The following is a 20,746-nucleotide window of genomic DNA, read 5'->3' on the forward strand; positions in this document are numbered from 1 at the left end:
CGATGTGTGATTACACCAGAAACAGAAGGAAAAAACAAGTTTGGATATGTTTATAGAAGGTAATTATCATCGCAGAGGAAAAAGACAATGATGCATTGAGCTCTCTGAATGACTTGGCGTGGAGTCAATTTTTAATCTGTTTTGTTGGGCACTTCCCTTTCCCTGCTCGTGTCTTTCATAAGCAGCTTACATGTCCACGAGTGAAAGGAATTCCTGCTCCCGGGAGGACGTGCTCAGGGGAGAGGGAGCACAGGGGAACTGGGAATACCTGGGACCTGCGAGCGTGGCAGAGGTCACCAGGCTCAGGGTGTTAGCACCAGGAAATCAGGAATGCCTTTCCAGTGAGCACAGCTGCTGCCAGTGGCGCTGCAGGGGCAGGGTGAGGCCGGCAGTCCCATTCCAGGCAGTCTCATTCCAGGCAGTCCCATTCCAGGCAATCCCATTCCCACAGGGAGCTGCCGGTGTGTGCTGGAGCTCCTGGTCGGTCCCAGTCTGCCAAGCCTGAGCTCCCTCCCTGAGAGGAAGAGAAAAGCCACTTTCTCAGTCTCTGACCAGAATGCTTGATAAGGCTCCGTGTCAAAAAGGGCACGATTGGGCTCACAGCAATTATGGCAGAGGCATACTGGTTTCCTTGACAACCAGATTGAGGATTCTTTGTGATTTATTATTTACCACTTCAAACTCTCATTCTCTGATTTAATTAGGGAGAGGGATTTCCATGAGTCCCCTCTCTGCCAAATTTGAATGCCCCCCCCAATATTGCTGTGACCGGCTGCACCTATCCCACGTTGGTGTTTGGAATTTTAGGCAGGTTGCTCAGAACTGCAGTTCAATGGATATTATGTCGGGTAGTGACTCGTTAATCTGCACTCACTAGCAGGGATAAACAGACCTCCTGACCTTCTCCCCCCTCTCCCCAGGTTTTTCAGAGGCAACAAGTGATACTTTTCAATTGTCCTTAGAGCCCTGGGAAAGATAAAGTGGTATCTGCAAGTGCAAGTTTCCCTTGCTTGGGCAATTCACATTATTTTCTCCTTGAAGGCTTTATTAGCAAAATACATCAGCCACTGTTGTGTAAACAAAGAGTGTATTTTGATATTTGGGCTTTTACTACTGCCAGTGGGATAGCTGTTTGAAACAGAAAACCTATCCTAAAATGTGGTGAAGGATGGGGAGTACAACTAGTCTGTTCTAACATCACTTATATTTCAAATATGTATTTCCCTTGTTTGTAAAGCATTGACTGAGTTGTGATCTACAGCACCTGGTCTAAATTTAGTAATTCGGAATAGAATTTTGAACACAACAGTATAATAGAGATTTTTATTCAAATGTCACTGGCAAATTTGAATCATTATATATCGAGACTGAAATTGGGTCCTCCAAAGGGCATTTTTTCTTAAAGTACTTTCCTGGGTTGCATATTTTTTTATTTCATATTCAGCATGAGGAGTCTGCTGCATTTAATAAAATAAAATGAAGGTCACAGAAGATCACTAGTTTTCCCATAATGTGTCTCAGTAGATGACTGGAAAAAAGGTAGTGTTTGAAATGGGTTGAGGATCTCCCGTGCAGACTCTATAGAAAATTTGTGTCATTTTTTAATTACAGGGAGGATTTCTTTTCTTAATTGTGTTTATTTCACTACATATAGTCTCTCAGCTGCGCCACCTCGGTTTTAATTTCAAAAGTGTATACACATTTTGTCATCTCCACCTCAGGGGAGTTCCTTAAATGAGTCAAAAGGTGTTGCTCTTCCCATGGTGGGGCTGAATGTGGAGCTCATTGAGTCAATAAAAAGACAGTGACCTAAACACTCCTGTGAGTCCTGGCTCCCTTGTGCCCCAGTGCCCCATCAGGCTGCTGAGGGAAGCTGGCTGTTGGAGACACTTCTTTAAAATGGAGTAGCCTAATGAAGCTCATTAATGCCTTTTTCATTAGAACAAGAATATTGAGTGTCCAGGTTAAATTCTAAAAAATCTGTCCTGTGCTCATCGAGGTTAATGACAAAGCTCCCAACGATATTAGCGATGCAGGATGAGAACTTAATTGAGGTAATTAAGATTCTGCTTACCTAAAATTCCCTATTATTTTCAAGTAGATAAAATATTACAAAATTGCTGCTGTGAACAGTTGTATAATGTTGGATCTCAACACATCCTTCAGAGATGACAGCAATTCAGTGGGAGATAATACTGTTTCTGTATTTTGCATTTGAGTCATGCAGTACCCTTGTAAGCTCCTAGAGGCTTATGTATGTGAAAACCATTGTGGAAAATAGGGTTCTTTTGGGTTTTGGAGCTCAAACACTGCCTTTATTGTATATTTAAGGATAACGTGGGCCATACCTTGCTGAATCAGAGCAAGGATCTGGAGTTCAAAGTCAGCAGTGGCAGAGATGGCCCTGCAGTAGTAGCTGGTATTGTATAAGTTGCAGAGAACAACTTCATTAAATGCAGTTTGCTTTGTGGTGCTGCAGACTCACACAGTCATTGTTTGGACCAAAAAGAAATGCAGTTTGCTTACTGAGTAGAATAGATGGGATATCCAGCTTTAGTGCCTTCCGGGGAGTCCAAAGCCTGTGTTATAAATGATTATGTCAGGATGCCTAATTTAAATAGTTACCCTAACACCTGCTCATTTCTGCCTTCTTTGGACACCCCTAACCTTCTCCTTCCCTCCTTGGCATCCCCAGCAGATTAACAACTCCCTCCTCAATTAGGCTCCATAATGGCTGCTTTGATCCTGCTCCCAGCTCGCTCTGGAAATCTCCTTGCTTGGGAAAGCTGGGGCTGTGGGAGCACAGCGAGGGATGTGACGGGATGGGCAGGGGAGGGACCGGGGGGGACATGGGCAGCATCCCCTGGGACTGGCAGATCCCACCCATCTGCCTGTGCCCGTGAAGGATGGATCAGCACAACACGGGGCTCTCAGTGGCAAAGAGTTGTTTTAGTTGGTGTGGAAAAGAGTAGAGCAGTGAGATGTTCACTGCACAGCTGTCTCCTCCTGGAATACCTGCCTTGGATGCGTGGGGAAAGATTTCTTTAAGAGAAAGCTGTGACCTGGGACACTGAGGCACCATGCAAAAGACATTAATTACTGAGGAAATTGCCTTCCACACCTGTAGTAACAGTGCAGCACTTCTGTCTTGCTGGTTATTGAGTTTATACTTGAGCACCTAACAGTGATTTTTTTCCCGTGGTTTCCATGCTTTTCTAGCCCTTTATTATGGGTTGTATTAAGATCAATGAACAGCTTTGGAAGCACAGTCTTTGAGCTGTTAGATGTGTGCTTCTAAATTGAAGTAATCAGCAAATGAAAAGTTTTCCTTTCTGTGTTGTGTTAGTGTCTATTTATCCCTTTTGTTACTTCCTAATGTAAATAGTATTAAATATGGAACTTTTATCACATAATTATGGAAAATTGTTTCCTTTCTCTCTTAGTACTCAGAGATTTCAGGGATCCTGATTTTTCATTTATTTCATTTGAGCATTCATTAGCTGGTTCTCAGAAGCTGAGAGCCTTCTTACCATACACGTTGTGACAGCTGGTGAGGGAGACAGACAAATTCCAGGACTGAAGATCAGAATTCAAACAAGAAGCCCTGAATTTGAGTCCAGGTGGAATTTAACGATCCCGTCCCTTCATCTCCCTTGTCTTTCATTTTGCAATGATACACAGTTCCTTTATAGGTGATGAGCAGCAGTTTGACAGGGTAGAAAAGGAGCATGCTTCTCTTATTTACTCTGGAAATGGGACCTGTGTTGCCATTCTTACTCCCTGCTGCCCAGGGAGCGTGTTAGAACTGTGTATCTTCCTCAGTTATTTATAAAAGTGAAATAATTTTCCTTTCTTCATGCAATTTATTTTTCAGAGGATGCTCTCAAGTGTCTATGTAGGATTATTCCGTGGTTCACAGAATGTGCCAGAACCTTAAGTATGTTGTAAAAACTATGTGTCGTGTATCCCTCTCCTCTCTATAATAGTCTTTCAGAAATCCACAAATATTTCACAGAAGGTAAGGTCAGGAAGAAAACCTTTCACTCTGGCAGGTATTTTCCAAGATTGCTTGCTCCTCTTGTCTCATATCTCTTTATGGGAACAGTTAAAGTGATGGCACATTTACCTTGAAGTCCATTCATCACCTGGCTCTCCTTGTTTTCAGAAGGCATGACTGTGGATTTTGGTTCAGCAGTTTCAGCTGCAGGATCTCGAGCCTTTATGTTTCCACTGGTTCTTCTTGCTGCTCCTGAGTCCTCTGCAACGTTTCAGAAGCTGAATGAGAATGCTGAATGAGAGGGGGTTGCTGTGCTATTTGCATACTCATAAGCACTCCTTAAGCAGCTTGCCCTCATTAAAATTAACCACATCGTTTTTCCACTGTAAATTATACTGTGACAATTGACTCCACCCATCATTTTATTGAAACAAAAGAGAGTATATGAACTCTTATATTGTTTCTTGATTCCATTTGTAATGAATATATAATTCTGTTTGTAAACAGGAACGTGCCCCCTTTGCAATTTTACAGCTGTGATCTCAAATATTGCCATATGATAGCAAATGTACAATAATTAAATCTGCGGTAATTTTTTAGCACTAGGGCTGTCTCTGGTATTTTAAACTTTGGCACTCATAGAATAGCATTTTCTTTAAAATGAGCCAGAATTATCGGATATTTTAGTGAGATGAAATGTTTTCCTTCCTTACATAGGGTAGGCTATAGCCAATTTAAGAAGGCAATGTACACAGGACACCAGGGGTCATTACTGGCACCCAGCATGTCACCTGCTGGCATGATTTGACTTCCACCAATGCACGTATTCCCAGGGAAATTATACAACTCTCTGAGGTGACAAGGCTTTGGGATTCTTAGTGATGGGAATAAAAGCATATTTCTCTTGTCAGTTGGTCACTCTGAGTACTGCTGATGGAAGTTCCTCTTTCTTCCTCTTCCTCTGCCCCTCCTCAACACATGGTTTCCAATCCATGATTGAGATAACTGGAAATAAAAATTGTTGTCAAAATACATTTTTGTAGAAAATAAGAGAATATTTATTTTTATTCTGCTCCCGGTATCCTGTGCTGAGGAAGTAATTCAATGGGAAATCCTGTTGACACAACATTTCTGACACATCAGCCTTTGTGTGTCTTACCTCCCTCTCTAGGAGGTTGTTTCTGATTCAGAAGCTTCTCCTTCCTGACAGGTGGTGTGCTCAGAGAGTTCGCAGTGGGTAAACTGGAGATAACCTCCAGGAGGGGGGTTTGCAAAGACCAGGGGACTTACTTGCCTTGAGAAACGTTGAAGATGCAATGTATTTAATGGCGAGAAAGAAAAGGGTAGAGTGCTTTCTGTGGGCTGGCAGAGGATCAAGTGTGTGTGATGTGAAGGAAAAAAGGAAGGAGATTCTTGCAGCCTGAGAACAGACATCTGGCTGGCAAAAGAAAAGAAATAGCATTGACAGATGAATGCTGTTTTAAACTGGGATAATTTTAGATCAAGAGGGCAAAGTCTTGCTCTCATGCATACAGCTCCCACTGAAAGGGATGGGAAAGGTGCATGCAGATGAGAATAAGATGTGGTTCTTAGTGAGAACTGAAGAACACGTATTTTTATATTAGATATTTAGACTTTCATGTTTAGATCACGTGGTTTCCATCTGCCATATGTAGGCTCTGCTAAAATGCTGCCAGGAACCAGGCTCTGGTTTGGTGACTTTCATTAAAGGAATTAGTGGTTTCTCTCCAGTTTCAGTGTGGCTGGATTCAAAGTGCAGAAGCCCATTTTCACAGTTTAGCATTAATTAGCACTCTAATGGCAGCCTCAGCAGGCAGGTGAAGGATTAAATGGGCATGAAGACCAAACTGTCTCTTTTCCCCTAGTGGAGATTCCTCCCAGACAGCGTTGGGACTGTGTGGGATGTGTGCGTGGCTGCTGCCCGGGCTGCTCTGTGTGTTCTGGGTGATTGCAGGACTGTCTGCAGGTCTGTCCATGGAGCTCTCATCCCTGTCCTCTTTCCTCTCCTGCTATTAAGTGCACACACACACACACAAAAACACAGTCCAAAAAAACCCTTTAATTGTGCCACCTCAGAGACACATCCTTGCCCTTCTGAATGAGGGGTGAGAGCTGTTTGGGAGGATTCCCCTGAGCTCCTTGGCAGCCGTGCAGGGAGGGACCGAGGCTGTCAGATGGGAAGGCTGAGTGCTGGGAGTGCTGCTGCTCACTTGAGGTTTTGCTGAATCATTCAGCAGGGCGCAGAAAGTAGGTAAGCCCTGACTCTTTTTTTTTTTTTTTTGCTGAAGAGAGCCTCATAGGGTTATTTTTGAGAATTGCATGGAGGCTGGAAAACGTAGAAGGAAAATTGTAGTGAGTTTCAGTGAACCTGGAAGGCAGGACCCGTCCTGGTGTGAGTCAGAGGGTGTAACTCTGGCTCCTCTCCTGAATTTCATTAAGCAGACATACGTACTTTATGTTTATGCATACTGAATATTAAGCATACAATTACAGAAAATTACTTGCAGATATAATTCTGCTGCTCGCACTGAATCTTGAAAAACATTAAAGTTTGACAGAGATTTTTAAAATTTTAATTTTTTTAAAGACTAAATCATGTTCAAATAAAATGTAAAAAATATTTCTAAAAAGCCTTCATTAGATACTTAAGATTTTTAAAAGCTTTTATTGATAGCAATTCGTATTTCTAGTCTGTAAGAGGTAGGCTTCCAGATTTTAGTCAAGTAATTAAAATATGAAACGTCTGAGAAACAGAATTCTAGAAAGCAGTGTTAAGAGTCACCCCTCACAGCTCATTTATTCAGTGAAGAAGTTGCTTTGCCTCCATGTAATTTAAATGGTCAAGTCTGTTCCTTTGGACTCTGTGCCTCTTTGTTAAAGTTCAGGTAATGAGACACTTCCATGTACCTTGTTTTGCATTAATCCCATTTTTATGAGTGAGTTTGCAGTAAAGGAGGAAGATGTCTCTCACTAGAAAATAGATTTCCCTCGCTAAATAATCCCTTTTCTCTCGGTGTCCCCTCCTTCCAGCATCTTAATTGCCAAGAATGGGTACATAGATAAAGTGGCAGAGAATATTTTTGCAGTGATTGCTTCCTGTGCAGTGTGACCCCGAGTGAACAGAGGGGTTTGTGTGCTGGGCTGGCTGTGGGGCTGCCCTGAAAGAGGAGCTGTGAACTCCAGACCTCTGGACAGTGTCAGCAGCTCTTACTGTGCCAGTGTAATCTTTTAATAGACGTGCTTGCCAGAGTGACTTCTTTCCTTCAAAGACAGGATGAGAAAGCACAGTTGTCACTTAAATTGCCTCTGTCCTTGTAGTAGTTGGTAGTGATCTGTTGACCAGGATTGGATAGTTTAAAAGCTGTTTAACAAAATAACATGCTTGTCTGTGTGAAATACATACAGTGCTGAGAGACGGGGAGAAAAGTCTCCTCCGACAGAGTTCATGGGATTCTTCAGAAACTGCAGGATGCTGAGGCTTGTCTGTGGAATTGTAAAAGCTTTGCAGGGCCCATGTTGAGCATTTGCATGATTTTCAGATGGCAGAGTGTGTTCAGCTGTCTCCCTGCACCCTCCCGTGTGTGCACGCATGCACTTCGCTGGAGAGGGAGGGAATTCTCAGCACAGTTTTCGTCGGGCTTTGCATTTGTTAAATATATATTATTGAAATGCTGCCCGGGACGCATCACTTCATCTTGTGTAGAACTTAAATCATCACGTTGCATGATATGGTAAAATAAAAGAGATTGTGAAAGAGACAACTGTAAACATTCTGCTTGAAAAGATGTGCTCTTCTCAAAAGACCTTTCTCTTACAGCCAAATAACACAGGAAGCAATATTTCCTTGCTCACAGAGACATATATATATATATATATTTATTTCTGTAGAGATTTGTTTTGGATTCTCAGTTCTTCAAGTATCTGCATTTTTTAAATAATGTTGTATTTCCATGTTGACTTTCTCTATGCTTTAAGTTTTAATCAAAGGTTCCTTGCTTCTGATGTTGAGTACTGATGTTAGCCTGTTTACATTCCACTGTTTTTCCTCTGTATGGGGTGAACATTCAAATGTGGTGGTGCCTTTTTGCTTTTATCTACCAAACTTAGCTCACTCTCTTATTATTGACAGCTCAGAAAGATGGTATGCAAGTGGGCAGGATGCTGTGAATTATTAACTTTTCTTTGCACTTTGACAAATTTAGGTTATCCTTGTAAAGACAAATAGTTTCTCTGGAGGAACCAAGACAGTAGAATGGTAAATAAGGCATTGCAAACTCGAGTTAAAAATTTTTAGCCAAATGTGAATTTACCATATTTCTGAGACGTGATTCTGAGTTACAGTCCTTTCATAGAACTTGTATTTTTTTGTTTGATATGCTAAAATATCAGAGGAAAGGTATTCGTTTGTGATGTTTCCTTTCATTTTGTTTTTCTGTGTACATTGATCAATAAAGCATTAAAGAATGTATATTACCACTAAAAATCCCCTCTGCCTTTTTTCCTCGGAAACGCGATTTTGCAAAAGCAGTTTATTTTCTCCTCTCAGTAAAGAGCCTGCACTCAACTAATCTGTAGGCAGATATGGAGTGCAGGAAACATATGTCTGGCAGGAAGCTTTTCTATAATCAAAATGGTCAGCAGGACAGAAACAATGCTCTTTTTCTCATTAGATATTAATCTTCTTCCATTTTTGAAAAAAAAACAAAAACAACAAAAAAACAAAACCAGTCACATCCAACAGTGATTAATGTACACAGAGAGTGAATCAGAGACAGCATATGGTGCGTGTGGTAAGAGACTCGAGTCATGTTTAGGTTGTGCTGGAAGTCCCAGCCCAAGCCCCAGGAAGGTCTTTGCAGCTGGGAAGCTGTTGTGTCTCTGGGTGGCAGCAGCAGGAGCCCTGTCAGCCGGGGCACAGCTTGCCTTGAAACCTTTAGCAGGAACGTTGATTTTGGCTGCCAAACAAAATAGGTTTGTTCCAGGTACAGTGAGGCAAGAGAAGGTTGAGTGCAGGTTGGTTAGAAAATGCAGTGCTGAGAACACTCACGGGGAATTGCATTGGAGATCCAAAGTTACTGGTGACAACATCCATTATTGACAGAGCCACACACTGGAGCCTGAGAAACTCTGGAATGATGCTGAAGCATTCACATGGCGGTTGCTCAGACTTCCATCCTGTGGCAGTGCATCTGTTTATCGGGAATTATCTCCTGAATGTAAATGAATTTCAGTCCTAAGTCATTGCACCTGTTGCCAAGAGGTATTTATTCCAATCACTTGCCTAAAGCACGGGGAGTTATTGCTTGACGTTTTATAGCTCCAAAAGAAGCTGTCGTTTCAAAATCATTTGTTCAGAGAGGAGAAAATGGAGCAAAACAGTTCATTTTACCCTAAGCACTGCTATTTGGCAGTATTCACATTTGCACGGCACAAAGCTGCAATATTGATTTTTCGCTCACAGGGCCTCCCACAAGTTCTTTCTTCGATTGTCAGGATTGCAAGATGGATTGAATTACACTTTGCTTGTTGATACACTTATTTTTTCTTTGGTGATAGGAGAAAATTACAAATAAAGCTTCAGCATAAAGATCACAGCAGCTCTGCCAGTGGACTTTAAATTTATTTATTTTATTTAGTTAAAATTCTTTCTGCGCCATAGAGATTCCTTAGAGCAGCATTCCCACCTAGCATACACTGCGTTGTTTTGCTTTATTGCTTTCTGCTTTTGCAATGTAACACCTACATTGCAATCTCAGGTGTGTCCTCTGTTGCCTGTGAAGTGATCTAACCTTGCTCTAGTATTTTTTTATGTTTGTTCTAATACAGAAGTTCTAATACAGAACTTCTCACGGATGCCTGCAGGGGGAAAAATTGCAGGATAAAACATTCATAGTCCTTATAGTGGTTGCCATAGATGATGAAATAAGATTTGCAGGCAGCTGATTTCTTTGTAGCAAGCTGCAGAGGTCTTGTGTTTGAATTCAGAATATTCCTAGGCAGAAGTGGAGCCTGTGCTGCAGGATCTGTGAGGTCGGTGCCCATCTCAGGGAGCTTGGTGTGGCACGTGCCCTGCCCACCCTGCCCCTGCCCTCCTGCCCTGGTCAGACACCTCTTTGGGCAGCTGTAGGAGCTGCTCCCCTCCTTGCTGATGGAAACCCAAGGAGTCTGGGAGCAGTGGGCTCCCCAGCCAGGTCATGGTGGTGCCACACGTGGTGAGTGCAGGAGATGAGGGCACCAGTGCTGCCAGCTGGAAGAGTGAGGTTATCGTGGACAGCACTAGAGCTGACAGGAGGGGGATGCAGCAATGGCAGTGACTAGTGGCATTACATTGGGTCCCACCGTGGCTGTCACAGTGGTCACTGATCAGAGGAGCTGCTGTGTGCCCGTGGGGGGGGCTCTGCTGTGCCCACCCTGTGCCCACCTCACGCCCTCGCTGAGCCAGGAGCAGCCTCTGCCTTCCTTGTATTAATTTGCTGCATGGGAGGAACATGGAGGGTGTAAATGTGATGGATTCGTGTTTCAGCTCTTCCCAGCTTTCAGCTCGTGACACTTCAGCAAGCCTCTAATAATAGTGTGTGTTACTGCTCGTGGTATGTGTGGCTGAACTGGTGGCCAGGAGTGAGCTGGGGATGGCACTTGGTGCTTTCCCAGCTCCCCCATCAGCAAAGCCTGAAACGTGCTGGCAGGGTAACGGGGCTGCTTTCACGTAGGAGATGATCCCACAGAATATTAGGTAAAGGCAGAGCTGGTCACTGTGCTCTTGCCTTTTGCTTCCCCCATGCCAGGGGAATCCACAACCAGTGCAGGAGCTGCTCCTTCTGGAACTCACCGGTTCTTCTGAAGTGGGGTCACACCAGCCCCTTGTGTCAGATCATACACAAGGGGTACTAAGGCTGGTGCTGGTGCCAGGGGAAGGCAGGGACATGCAGGTACTGGAGGGGTGGATGGGGGGATTGGCTCTATCTGGTGTGATAGTTATAAAAAACTTTATTTTTGCAGCCTGAACAGATAATCATCTTCATACGGTAGGAGTTTTAATCCACAGATCATTAATTCAATAGAAAAAGTGACAGCCTCTGGTTCGTGTGAAAATTTCCTATCAAAGGGTTATCTCAAGTTGTCTTGTGGTTTTTTTAGATCTTATTTCCTTGCTTCTTCTAACACATCATACTTTTTAAGAAAAGTTTATTTTCTTTGCCTTCAAAACACCGTAGAGCTCCAGCTTTCCATATGTAGGAGCTGTTCCTCTGTGCTGTCACAACTGGTCTCCAACAGCCTGCACTGAAATATTAATGGCCTTGTGCTACTGTGTTACAAAGACATTTTTAAAAAATAGGAAATATCTATAATTCTAGTAAAAATTTAGGAAGGATTTACTATTTTGAGGAAATAGGATTTTGGCACTACCATGTTACCCAGCTTGTCTTCCAAAAGGCAGTAATGCACACAGATTTGTGAGAAACAGGAATACTCTGTTTGATAATAATCCATCAGTATACAGATAGTTTTTCTTCTGATGTAATATATTTTTTGCATAAAGAAATGTCTCTAAAAGACTAAACACATGGATGAATAGCTGAACCTTGTTTTGTTTCTAAAGTATTTTGTGCTGCTTCACTAGGGAAGTTACTTATTTTTAGAAATTCTCTTATGTAGAAAAAGCATTTTAAAAATGAGAATTCTGTGAAACACATATATCATTTTTGGGAGGGGGAGATATTGTTCAAATCTGCAATTTGTGGTACTAGTCATTGCTATATTTTTTCAAAATCTTATCTATATGTGGTTTGATTTATGTAAAAGACATAGTGAGGGGCACTGAAGTTCAACCAGGTAAAGTATCAGCATGTCTATTGGGTCAAGTCACAAAATAGCTAAGCAAAAGTAACCAGCTCTTCCTGGAGAGAGTGAGACACAAAGTAAGAAAGACTAATGAAGTTGGAAGTTGGAACTATGGCTTTAGTTTTTTTTGTGGTTGTTTTGTTTTCTTTTTTTAAAATCACTTCTGCAAATCCTGCCTGCTCTGCTGCCTTCAGACACAGCCTGTCTGACTGTGCCCAAGGAGTGGAGACAGGAGCAGAGAGAAAAGAGGTGGGCAGTGGAACGTGCAGTGTAGTCATGCAGACAGGCTCCACTGTCTGCCTGCACCAGGATTAGAAGCAGTGACAAGGAACTTCCTCCTTTCCCAGCTTAAGGACCCAGCAGTGATGCAAGGATGTGACAGTTCCATGAAAGATGCTCCACTTGACGTGGTACCGGGTCAAACCGCGTAAGGGTGCCCTGCCTTCAGCACACTGATGGATCAGTGCTGGTGTGACAGAAAAGGAGGAGTCCAGTGCCATTTATCCTTTGGGTTCAATCCCCTTTCCCCCTTTCTTTCCCTCCTTAGGTTTCAGCCGGGCAGCACTCCCGTTCGGTTTGGTGAGGAGGGAGCTCTCCTGCGAAGGTTACTCCATCGACCTGCGGTGCCCGGGCAGCGATGTCATCATGATAGAGAGTGCCAACTATGGGCGGACAGACGACAAGATCTGTGATGCTGACCCCTTCCAGATGGAGAACACAGAATGCTTCCTGCCAGACGCCTACAAGATTATGACACAAAGGTAAAAATACACAGAACATGTTGAGGACCAGAGAGGAGAAATGCCTGAATTAATAGAGAGACTTATGTGCTGTATAACTACTGTATCCTGAAGAAAGTGTTGAGTTGCAGTTGCCACTTTGCTATTCAGGTAGTATTATTTCTATCTAATAATATTAAAAGGAAATATATACTGCCAGTTGCAATAAGAAGGGTTGGGGTTTTTTTTCCTCCTTTTGTGAGCAAAGGTTAAAAGGCAGGAAGATAACTGCAAAGAGAATAAAACAGTTCACTTATTTGGAGATTCCCTATCTCCTTGTCTTTCAGGTGGTCAGACAATCCTCAGAATGGTACCAAATGGCTGCTGCATTTTTCAGTAAATGAAGTAAATCACTGCTGTAGTTCCCACCCAAAAAATGCAACCAGTGGAGAATGTCAGAATGATTGCCTGGCAGGATGATTGTATGTCATTGTACACGTGTGTATAAGCATACATGTGCACATAAGTACAAGTTACATTCTCTCAGTGACAGCAGTTGTCATTCAAAGACAGGAGAACCAACAGAACCAATTTAGGTAGGGAAAGACTTCTCAGATCACCAAATCCAACCATTAGCCTAGCACTGCCAAGTCCACCTCTAAACCATGTCCCCAGGTGCCAGTAAAAGTATTTTTAGTACAAAAGGTGCATCAGAGCTCAGGCTCACAGACAGTCCTGTGCTAAAGGCCGTGTGCAGGCAGCAGTCACCTCGTACGACAGTTGTGGAAATGTCAGCACAAATCAGTCCCTGACACTGCTGCTGCCTTAAACTGCAAGCCTGGAGAAGTTCAGCCGTGGTGGGAAGTTCTCCTCCCAGTGAGGAGGGTGAGGAATCTGAACAAATTCCTAGGGTGAGGAATCTGAACAAAAAGGAGATGGGAATAACCTGGGAGCTTTCTGTGCATGTACACAGATGTGTCAAGGGAAGTATGCAGGTTGTCCTGTGTGCTGTGCTGCATTGCCTCTGCTCTGTTTGGACCTCAGAACACTCAGTAACACAGAGTCACCTCTTCACATAATCTTCCATTTCGATTCACCAATTCACTCAAGTTGTCATGAGTGGGACTCTTACAATTTTTTATTATTTTTATGTGAATATGTGGATCTTTTCTACTTCTGTAGTCGGATATTTCAGACTTCAATTTCAAATACTGGAGGTAAATTAAGGATATCAGGCCTTTTATTCTTCTTCAGTGTTGAACCTGTGACTTGTTCTGTGATCAGTAGGGAAAGGCTCCATTGCTACACTAGTAAAAAGGTAATATAACTTCTTTAAATCATGTTTGAATTATCTTCTTGTGGTTCTACTTCGTAGTTGTTAATTAGATCAAGCCAGATTTCCATTGAGACTGCAGCAGCAGTGTCATCATCCTCTAATCTGTCAACTCCCTTTGAAACCACCTTCAATTGCTTTTGTAAATGTAGTGCCTCTCTGTAGACTTCCTTGTTGTGTAAAATGCATGTTGTGTTTTGATCAAAGTCTTCCTGATGTTCACTGCAAATATACAGATTAAGGTAGTCAGAGACAAATACAGAGGCACAATCTTGCTTGAAGTGACATCAGACTGTTACTGGAAAGCTGAAATTTCAATCCTTCCCTTTCAGTTAATCAACTCTAAGGTTATGATAGCAGAGAGTATTTTTGAACATCCCCCATCTTCTACTCTTTTGCTTTATTCAACATTAAAAGGAAGCTGTGATCACATGTAGGACATTGGTTCAGATTATCTATGCTCAGAGAGTTTTTCATTTTTGTTCTCTTTTTTTTTGTCTGAACAAATGGCAAAGATCATTTGACACTTTGCTTTCTATTTTTGTCTGGCATTTTTAGCAATTTGCAAGTTTGCTTTCATAGTTTTCTTTCTCAGAACCTGTCATTAAGTAGAAAAGCTGTTTCTTGTCTTGCTTAATCTTTTCCAAAATTGCTCAATTTGTGCTATATTGCAAGCATAGGAGAATGTTGCAAATTTCTTATGAAATATTAGAAGTTCTTGTATCTCATTTATTTATAACTACGTTGGTGATCATAATTTTTTGTTGTCTAAGCAGACTGTTGTTTGGTGCTCAGCACATGTCCTTGATCTGATGTATAAAAGTAACACATCAGCTGTATTTTGATGGCAGCAGTTGCATAGAAAAATCTCACCTGAAGGACTAGCAGATTCATTGATTTTCCTTTTTTTTTTAACTGATAGACAAAAAAAAAAGAACATTTGGTGACAGGGACAGCTTTTCTTCCCTACCTTTATAAATAAGCAGCAATAGTTTCTGTGTTGCTACTTAAAATCCTACAGTGTTTACTTTAAGGACTAATGAGATGTTTTTGTCAAGTCAGCCGTGTCACCACTGCATTTGACCACTCAATTCAGTTTAGACGTGCAGTTAAATGTCGTTCCACGGCAATTATTAAATACTCATCATTCACTTGCAACATCACTCCACAGCTTTTGCACAGCAACTCCATTTACTGCAATTACAAGGTGAAAACAGTGGCTTAATGAGATCAATACTGTGAAATCTGAAGACTGAAAAATAAGATGAGGTTTCCAGTTTAACACAAAGCCATGTAGTCACGTGCCCTGCTCCCCTTCCAGAGAATTTGAGATACTGGCACACACTTTGCCAGTGCCCACTGATGCATCAGCTCCTCTTTCTCAGGGTGAGCTGCTACTTAATCTTTTCTCCTTCACCCTTTTCTTTCTTTTCAGGAGTTCTCAAAAGATTTTTAGCTTAATGCTTTCCTGGGAAGCCTGACTGGAACACTAATGACTTCATTGCTTTTCTTTTACTTTTGTAAAGTAGTTATTAAATTTTTGATCCCTGATTGAAATTACATCCCAATTATTCCAGAATAAAGTCTTCCAGATGTATTTAGGTTCTATGTAAACTTCAGACTGGCATGGTTAAAATTAAAGCTTTGAAGAAAGAGACTAGACCTTTAGAAAATCCTTCTCCTCTTTCACACTTCTCTGATAATTAACCCCAGTGTTTGCATACCGTCAGGTTTGAGAGATCCTACCACGTGCTGAAGTTCAGTAGAGAAGTAAGCTTATTTCTAGAATATTTGGTGAGCAAGTAACATAAGTGAGTGGCAGAGGACCCACGTTTCAGGCACTTAGATCTTAAAATAATCAGACTCCTCGGTGCTTCACTGTCCTTTAGCAGGGACAAATCTGTTTCCTTTTCATTTAAAACGAAATTAAATGAACAGGGAAGCAGAAGATGCAAAGCAGCCTGAGGAAATTGCTCTGGTTGCTTGCTCATAAAGTGCATCTGTGTGGCTGCAGCAGGAACTGTCACGGAACTTTGCAGTCGATCAGGGTAACTAGTCCTGCTCTTTGTGGGCATGGCAGGGATTTGGCAGTGATAAAATTGCCCTGTGCCCAGGCCTTAGGTCCTGTCCGTGGCAGGCAGAGTGCAGGTGGGTCGTGGGAGCTGTGTGCAAAAATCCTGCGTGGTCATCAGGAGTTTCTGCCTCCGGTGCCAACTGCAAAGGACAACAGGCATTGAAGGGTTACGTAGATACCACAAAGTGTCAGCCTTTCTGTTTTATTAGCTTGAAATAATAACAGATATTTAAAAGTGCTTGTAAATACATAATTAAAATTCATTTCAAATCGAAGGCCTATAGTGTATGTCGTTTTGTAGTGGAATGATAAAATGCTAAGATGGATTTTTGCATGCTGCCACCTTTTTTTTAAATTTAAAATAGTGGTTATTTAGTAGGAATCATTTTTCCTAGTCCTAAATTTTTTGTTTGGCAAAAGTTCATGTTTATTTATTATTGTTATTTGTTACCACAATTGGACATGATAACTGTCTTTGTGGTTCCGGGACAGTGCGAGTAGATCTTATTTTTTTTTTCTGCCTGCAAATTTTAAATCTTGATAAATACCATATTTAAAAAATGTCAGGTCTGTTCCAATCTGTACACTTTATTTTGTGAGCAGCTTCTAGTTATAGCTATTGTTGGGACTAGTAGAAAATTAATGTTTTGTAGTTAAAGAAAATACAACCTTTTCACTCTTAATCTATGAAATCATCTACCTAGATACAAAATTCAAGCATTTACTCTTGACAGTCAAATTAATGTTAACTTCATAAAGAAAACATTGTTCCCCTCCTAACAGAGGCTAAAATACCTTGAATTTTTAATTTTTTTTAAATGCTCTGATACCAAGAGTATAGTTGTAAACATTAAAAAGAAGAAAATGCAAAATGTTTAAACTTCCTTTACAGGCCATGTGAACATCCACATTAGAAAAAAGTAATCTCACAGTTGGTATATTGAGTTTATTTTTGAGCTGCAACAGAAAGGCAGTTGCATCAATTCTGCGCTGAAATGGCCTTTAAATTCTATTTTCATCTATTTATACTATAATTGTAGCTTTATGTGAACTTTACATTTTTACTAAACATAATAAATCACTATCATTTCGCTTTTTAAATATGCACCAACAAAGCAAACCTCATTTTCATAGCTAACGTTAAATATAAAAATGCGTCAGGTATAACAGATGAAATTAGGGAACGGTAATTTTTTAAAATACCCTTCCCTTTTAAACTATTGTTGCAGAAAAGGATTAAAAGAGGAATAAATCCTCTTCAGCAGTATTTGCTTTTCCTGTGGCACGTCCCCTGTCCTATCTATAGCCCAGGCCACACATGTACCTTCAGTTACCCTGTCTGTGGTGACCCCGGGGAGCAGTTCTTGTTTGGGTTTTTGTTACCACCAACTTCCCTCCCATGGCAGTGCTCTTAACCTGCCCTGTCCATCACCCCTCTGCCAGACAGCTGCACTGAAACGGGGGTCTCCAGAATGTCAGGGTGTGCCTCCTGCCCCACAGGGTGATCAGGGGAAGCTGGAGGAAGCAGCATCATATCCATTCCTTCTCCCAGGTCTGATTTTTTTCTTAATCCATCCCATGGGAGGTTGGGGGAAGGGAGACATTCGTTCTTTTCCACCTAGTCATATATCCAAGAAATACATAATTTTGAAAAGTCCTGTATGTAAATGAGTCAGACATTTTTGAAAGAAAACAAATTGAGTTCCATTCTGAAGAAGACCCATCTTTTGGACCCTCTTTCCTTTTCCTGCTTGTCAGGTCCTCAGAGAAGTTCTGTCACACGATAGTAGTGTCCTTCCAAGTAAAAACAAGTTTGGTCTGTTCCGTAATGTCAGTGAATAAAGAAAATCTTCCACAGACTCCAGGCTTGGGTGGACAGTGGGTAAGATGCCCTGTGATGATTCTCACTCATGGGAGCAAAAAGGTGTGTCCACAAGCAGGCTTGGCACAGAGTGCTTTGCTGGTCAAAGGCAAAACCTGCTGTGGGGTCACCTGAATTCCAGCCTTTGCAAGACTTTCATAAAAAGCATTTCAGTACCTCCTTCAAAACAGTTCCCTCAGCCAGGGCCCAGGGTTGATTCCGTGTTTCAGGTCTGCATTTCGTGGTGTGACCTACAACCCTTTCCACGGGTGGGTTTTCCCTGCTGCCATTCTAAGTGCCTGTGACTGAGGGGATGGCACACTGCACTGCGGGGTCTGCCAGGCTTAGGGAAGGGCTCTGCTGACCCCTGCTGCCATCCTTGCTTTTTCCTTTCCCTCTCCTCCTGCAGCCGAAGGTTGCCTCTCTTTGCTAGTGTGGTGAAAAGTGTCTCACAATAAAAGGGACACCTTGTCTTTATCTTCTTTCTGGTGATGAGGAGCTTGCCTGTCTGTTCTTTTTGTGTCAGGGAGATCCCAGTGCCCATGACAGGGTAGCCCAGGCTGTAGTGGATGGGTACACTCTGTGGCAGTGATGCTGATCTCACATGGTTACCAGGTCCTTCCTTTGCTTTGGTGTGCCAGTGCTTTCTGTTCCAGCTGCCTGACAACTGCTTCACAAAACATTTACCAAACAAGATTATCAACATTAGATAGCTTTTTTAAGCACCCTTTTAAATGAAGACGTCTAATCTGGAACAGACAGAGGTTTTAGTACAGCAGCCAGCCCTGTGAGTATTTAGATGCAGCAGAAGCTTAAAATGCTCTTTATTTTGAAACTGAGCTTTTCACAATACCGAGCCATGGCCAGATTGATTTTTGTTTTGTTTTGTTTTCTGTGTGTTAGTCACAAGACTTTGTTATGACTCAAATATAAAGAAAAAAGCAGAAATACATGTAGCCTGTTTTCATGAACAAGGCATAATCACAGAGCCTGGAATTTTCGTGGAGCATACTGCTGAAAACAGGAATACCCGTGACTGAGAAGAACCTTATCAGGCATTGTACATTTTCACTATCATTAATTCTTAATAGGAAAGTACTAGGTCTAGTCTTACTCATTAAAAATAGGGGGTTTTATTAATGGGGTTGTTCTATCATGGCATTACTTAGTAAATTAAATACAAATCCTCATATTATGAGGTTCTGAGCAGTCAGGTTAGGGGAAATAGCTGTCAGTGGTACTTGATCATCTTTTTGCAGCATGTTCTATTTTAATTTTCTGCAGAAGAAATTACATTGCACATGTGCAAGCACATAACACACAGGCATGTGGATGTAGTCATGACATTGGACAAGCTACAAAGGAAACAACAAAAGGATCATTCATACCAACTAATGACATTTAAAATTTAGATTTAGTTTACTTCAAGAAAGATGGGATTCATTATTTTACTAGGGTGTAGCTTGATATTCTGTATAGTGTTTTCATATCTTATATTCAAGCTGTTCTCTTCCTTTATTTTAGCAAAACCACCATCAAATTCTTCTTAAGTCAGCACATATCTTATCTGGAGGATCGTATATACATACTCATCAGCCTTGCCTTGCTATTCATGGGTGAAAATAAATGTGACTATACATATGTATACATAAAATTTTAAATATTATGTGCTGTTGCTTGTATATTTGAGCATCATATAAAATACATCAGCCTGCGATTTTCACGTGGGCTTTTTGTGCTTGCTGAAATGGGCTGTGCCAGGTGTGCACACTGTTTAGCCCACACTTAATCACGTGCTCTGCGTTTTGGGTCTGTAATTACCTATCTTGGTAATTTGCTAACGTTTGGTAACTTGGCTGAGACGACATTGCTGAACCTTCAGCACCTTTCAGTTGAATGTTGTGTCCTCTTGGATGAGCTCGTATGGATTTTACATAGTTTTCATATTTCTAGTCTAGGCAATATAAGTTCCTGGTTCAGTTGCACTCAGAACTCTATTGTTGAAAAATTGTGATTTACTTATATGTTGCCGTGCCAAATTTAGTTCATATAGAATAATAATGTAATAGTTGAAGCGTGTTAATTCCTCCAACCCCCGTATATCCTCTATAATACTTAGCCAAAACAGCTACATTATCTGATAAGTTGATTTAGGACTTTATACATGTGTTCATATAGCCATTTATCTCAGGCCTTGCTGAGGAGACCTTTATTAAGCTGTGATGACTGCTGAATATGAAATGTAACCAAGATTATTTTTTTATTCAAATATAATTTAAATATTCATCAAAGAGGAGTTATGCTTGAAACTGACAGAGACTATTAACATCAAAAAATATAATTAACTGCACTGGGTATCATGAAGCAGAGTTAGCCAAATAGCCGAGAGGTCTAATTGCTCTGGAGTCTGAGCAGCAATAGTTTTATTTTATACTGTTGCTGTGGAATTAATAGTGATGTGGTTTCCTGTGCGAGGCAATTAAAAGCTGCCTGTTAAGGTTCACTGCACTATAGGAAATCTGTTGAATATCACTTAGTAAACAGAACTGACGTGGAAAAGGTACGTGAAGATGGGCAGAGCAGGGTGTAGATCGTAAATTAGGAGAGATTAATACGAATTTAATATATGTAAGTAAATTATGGGTCCTTTTTAGCGTTAAAAGTCAGCAGTAGCCATGAAAGTGTAAAGTTTTCATTAGTAACACAAATGAAATGGAATTTAAAGATTATTACAGTGAAGATGTTTAATTCAGAGGAAAGGAGTAGAAGAGTAACGTGGGTTTAAAAATGAAAAACTAGCTACAGAGCAGTATAGAAATGAGCAGATCTCATATTCTGTAATTTTCCTTCTGCCATGGAATAATCTCCTACTTAAAATAAAAAGAACCTTCTGACCTTT

General features: G+C 41.3%; 1 protein-coding gene across 17 annotated transcripts in view; it reads left to right on the top strand.

Annotated features, from left to right (window-relative positions):
* ADGRL2 (adhesion G protein-coupled receptor L2) overlaps nt 1–20,746 on the top strand; it is a 376,238-nt gene that overhangs the window by 293,750 nt on the left and 61,742 nt on the right. For all 17 annotated transcript variants that reach the window (XM_017824910.1, XM_017824913.1, XM_017824920.1 and 14 more), the window contains one exon: nt 12,408–12,621. In XM_017824910.1, coding sequence (XP_017680399.1) covers nt 12,408–12,621 — 214 coding nt within the window. The remainder of the gene's footprint in view (nt 1–12,407; nt 12,622–20,746) is intronic.

The sequence above is a fragment of the Lepidothrix coronata genome, unplaced genomic scaffold (assembly GCF_001604755.1).
Source record: "Lepidothrix coronata isolate B3197 unplaced genomic scaffold, Lepidothrix_coronata-1.0 Scaffold114, whole genome shotgun sequence".
Classification (NCBI taxonomy): Eukaryota; Metazoa; Chordata; class Aves; order Passeriformes; family Pipridae; genus Lepidothrix; species Lepidothrix coronata.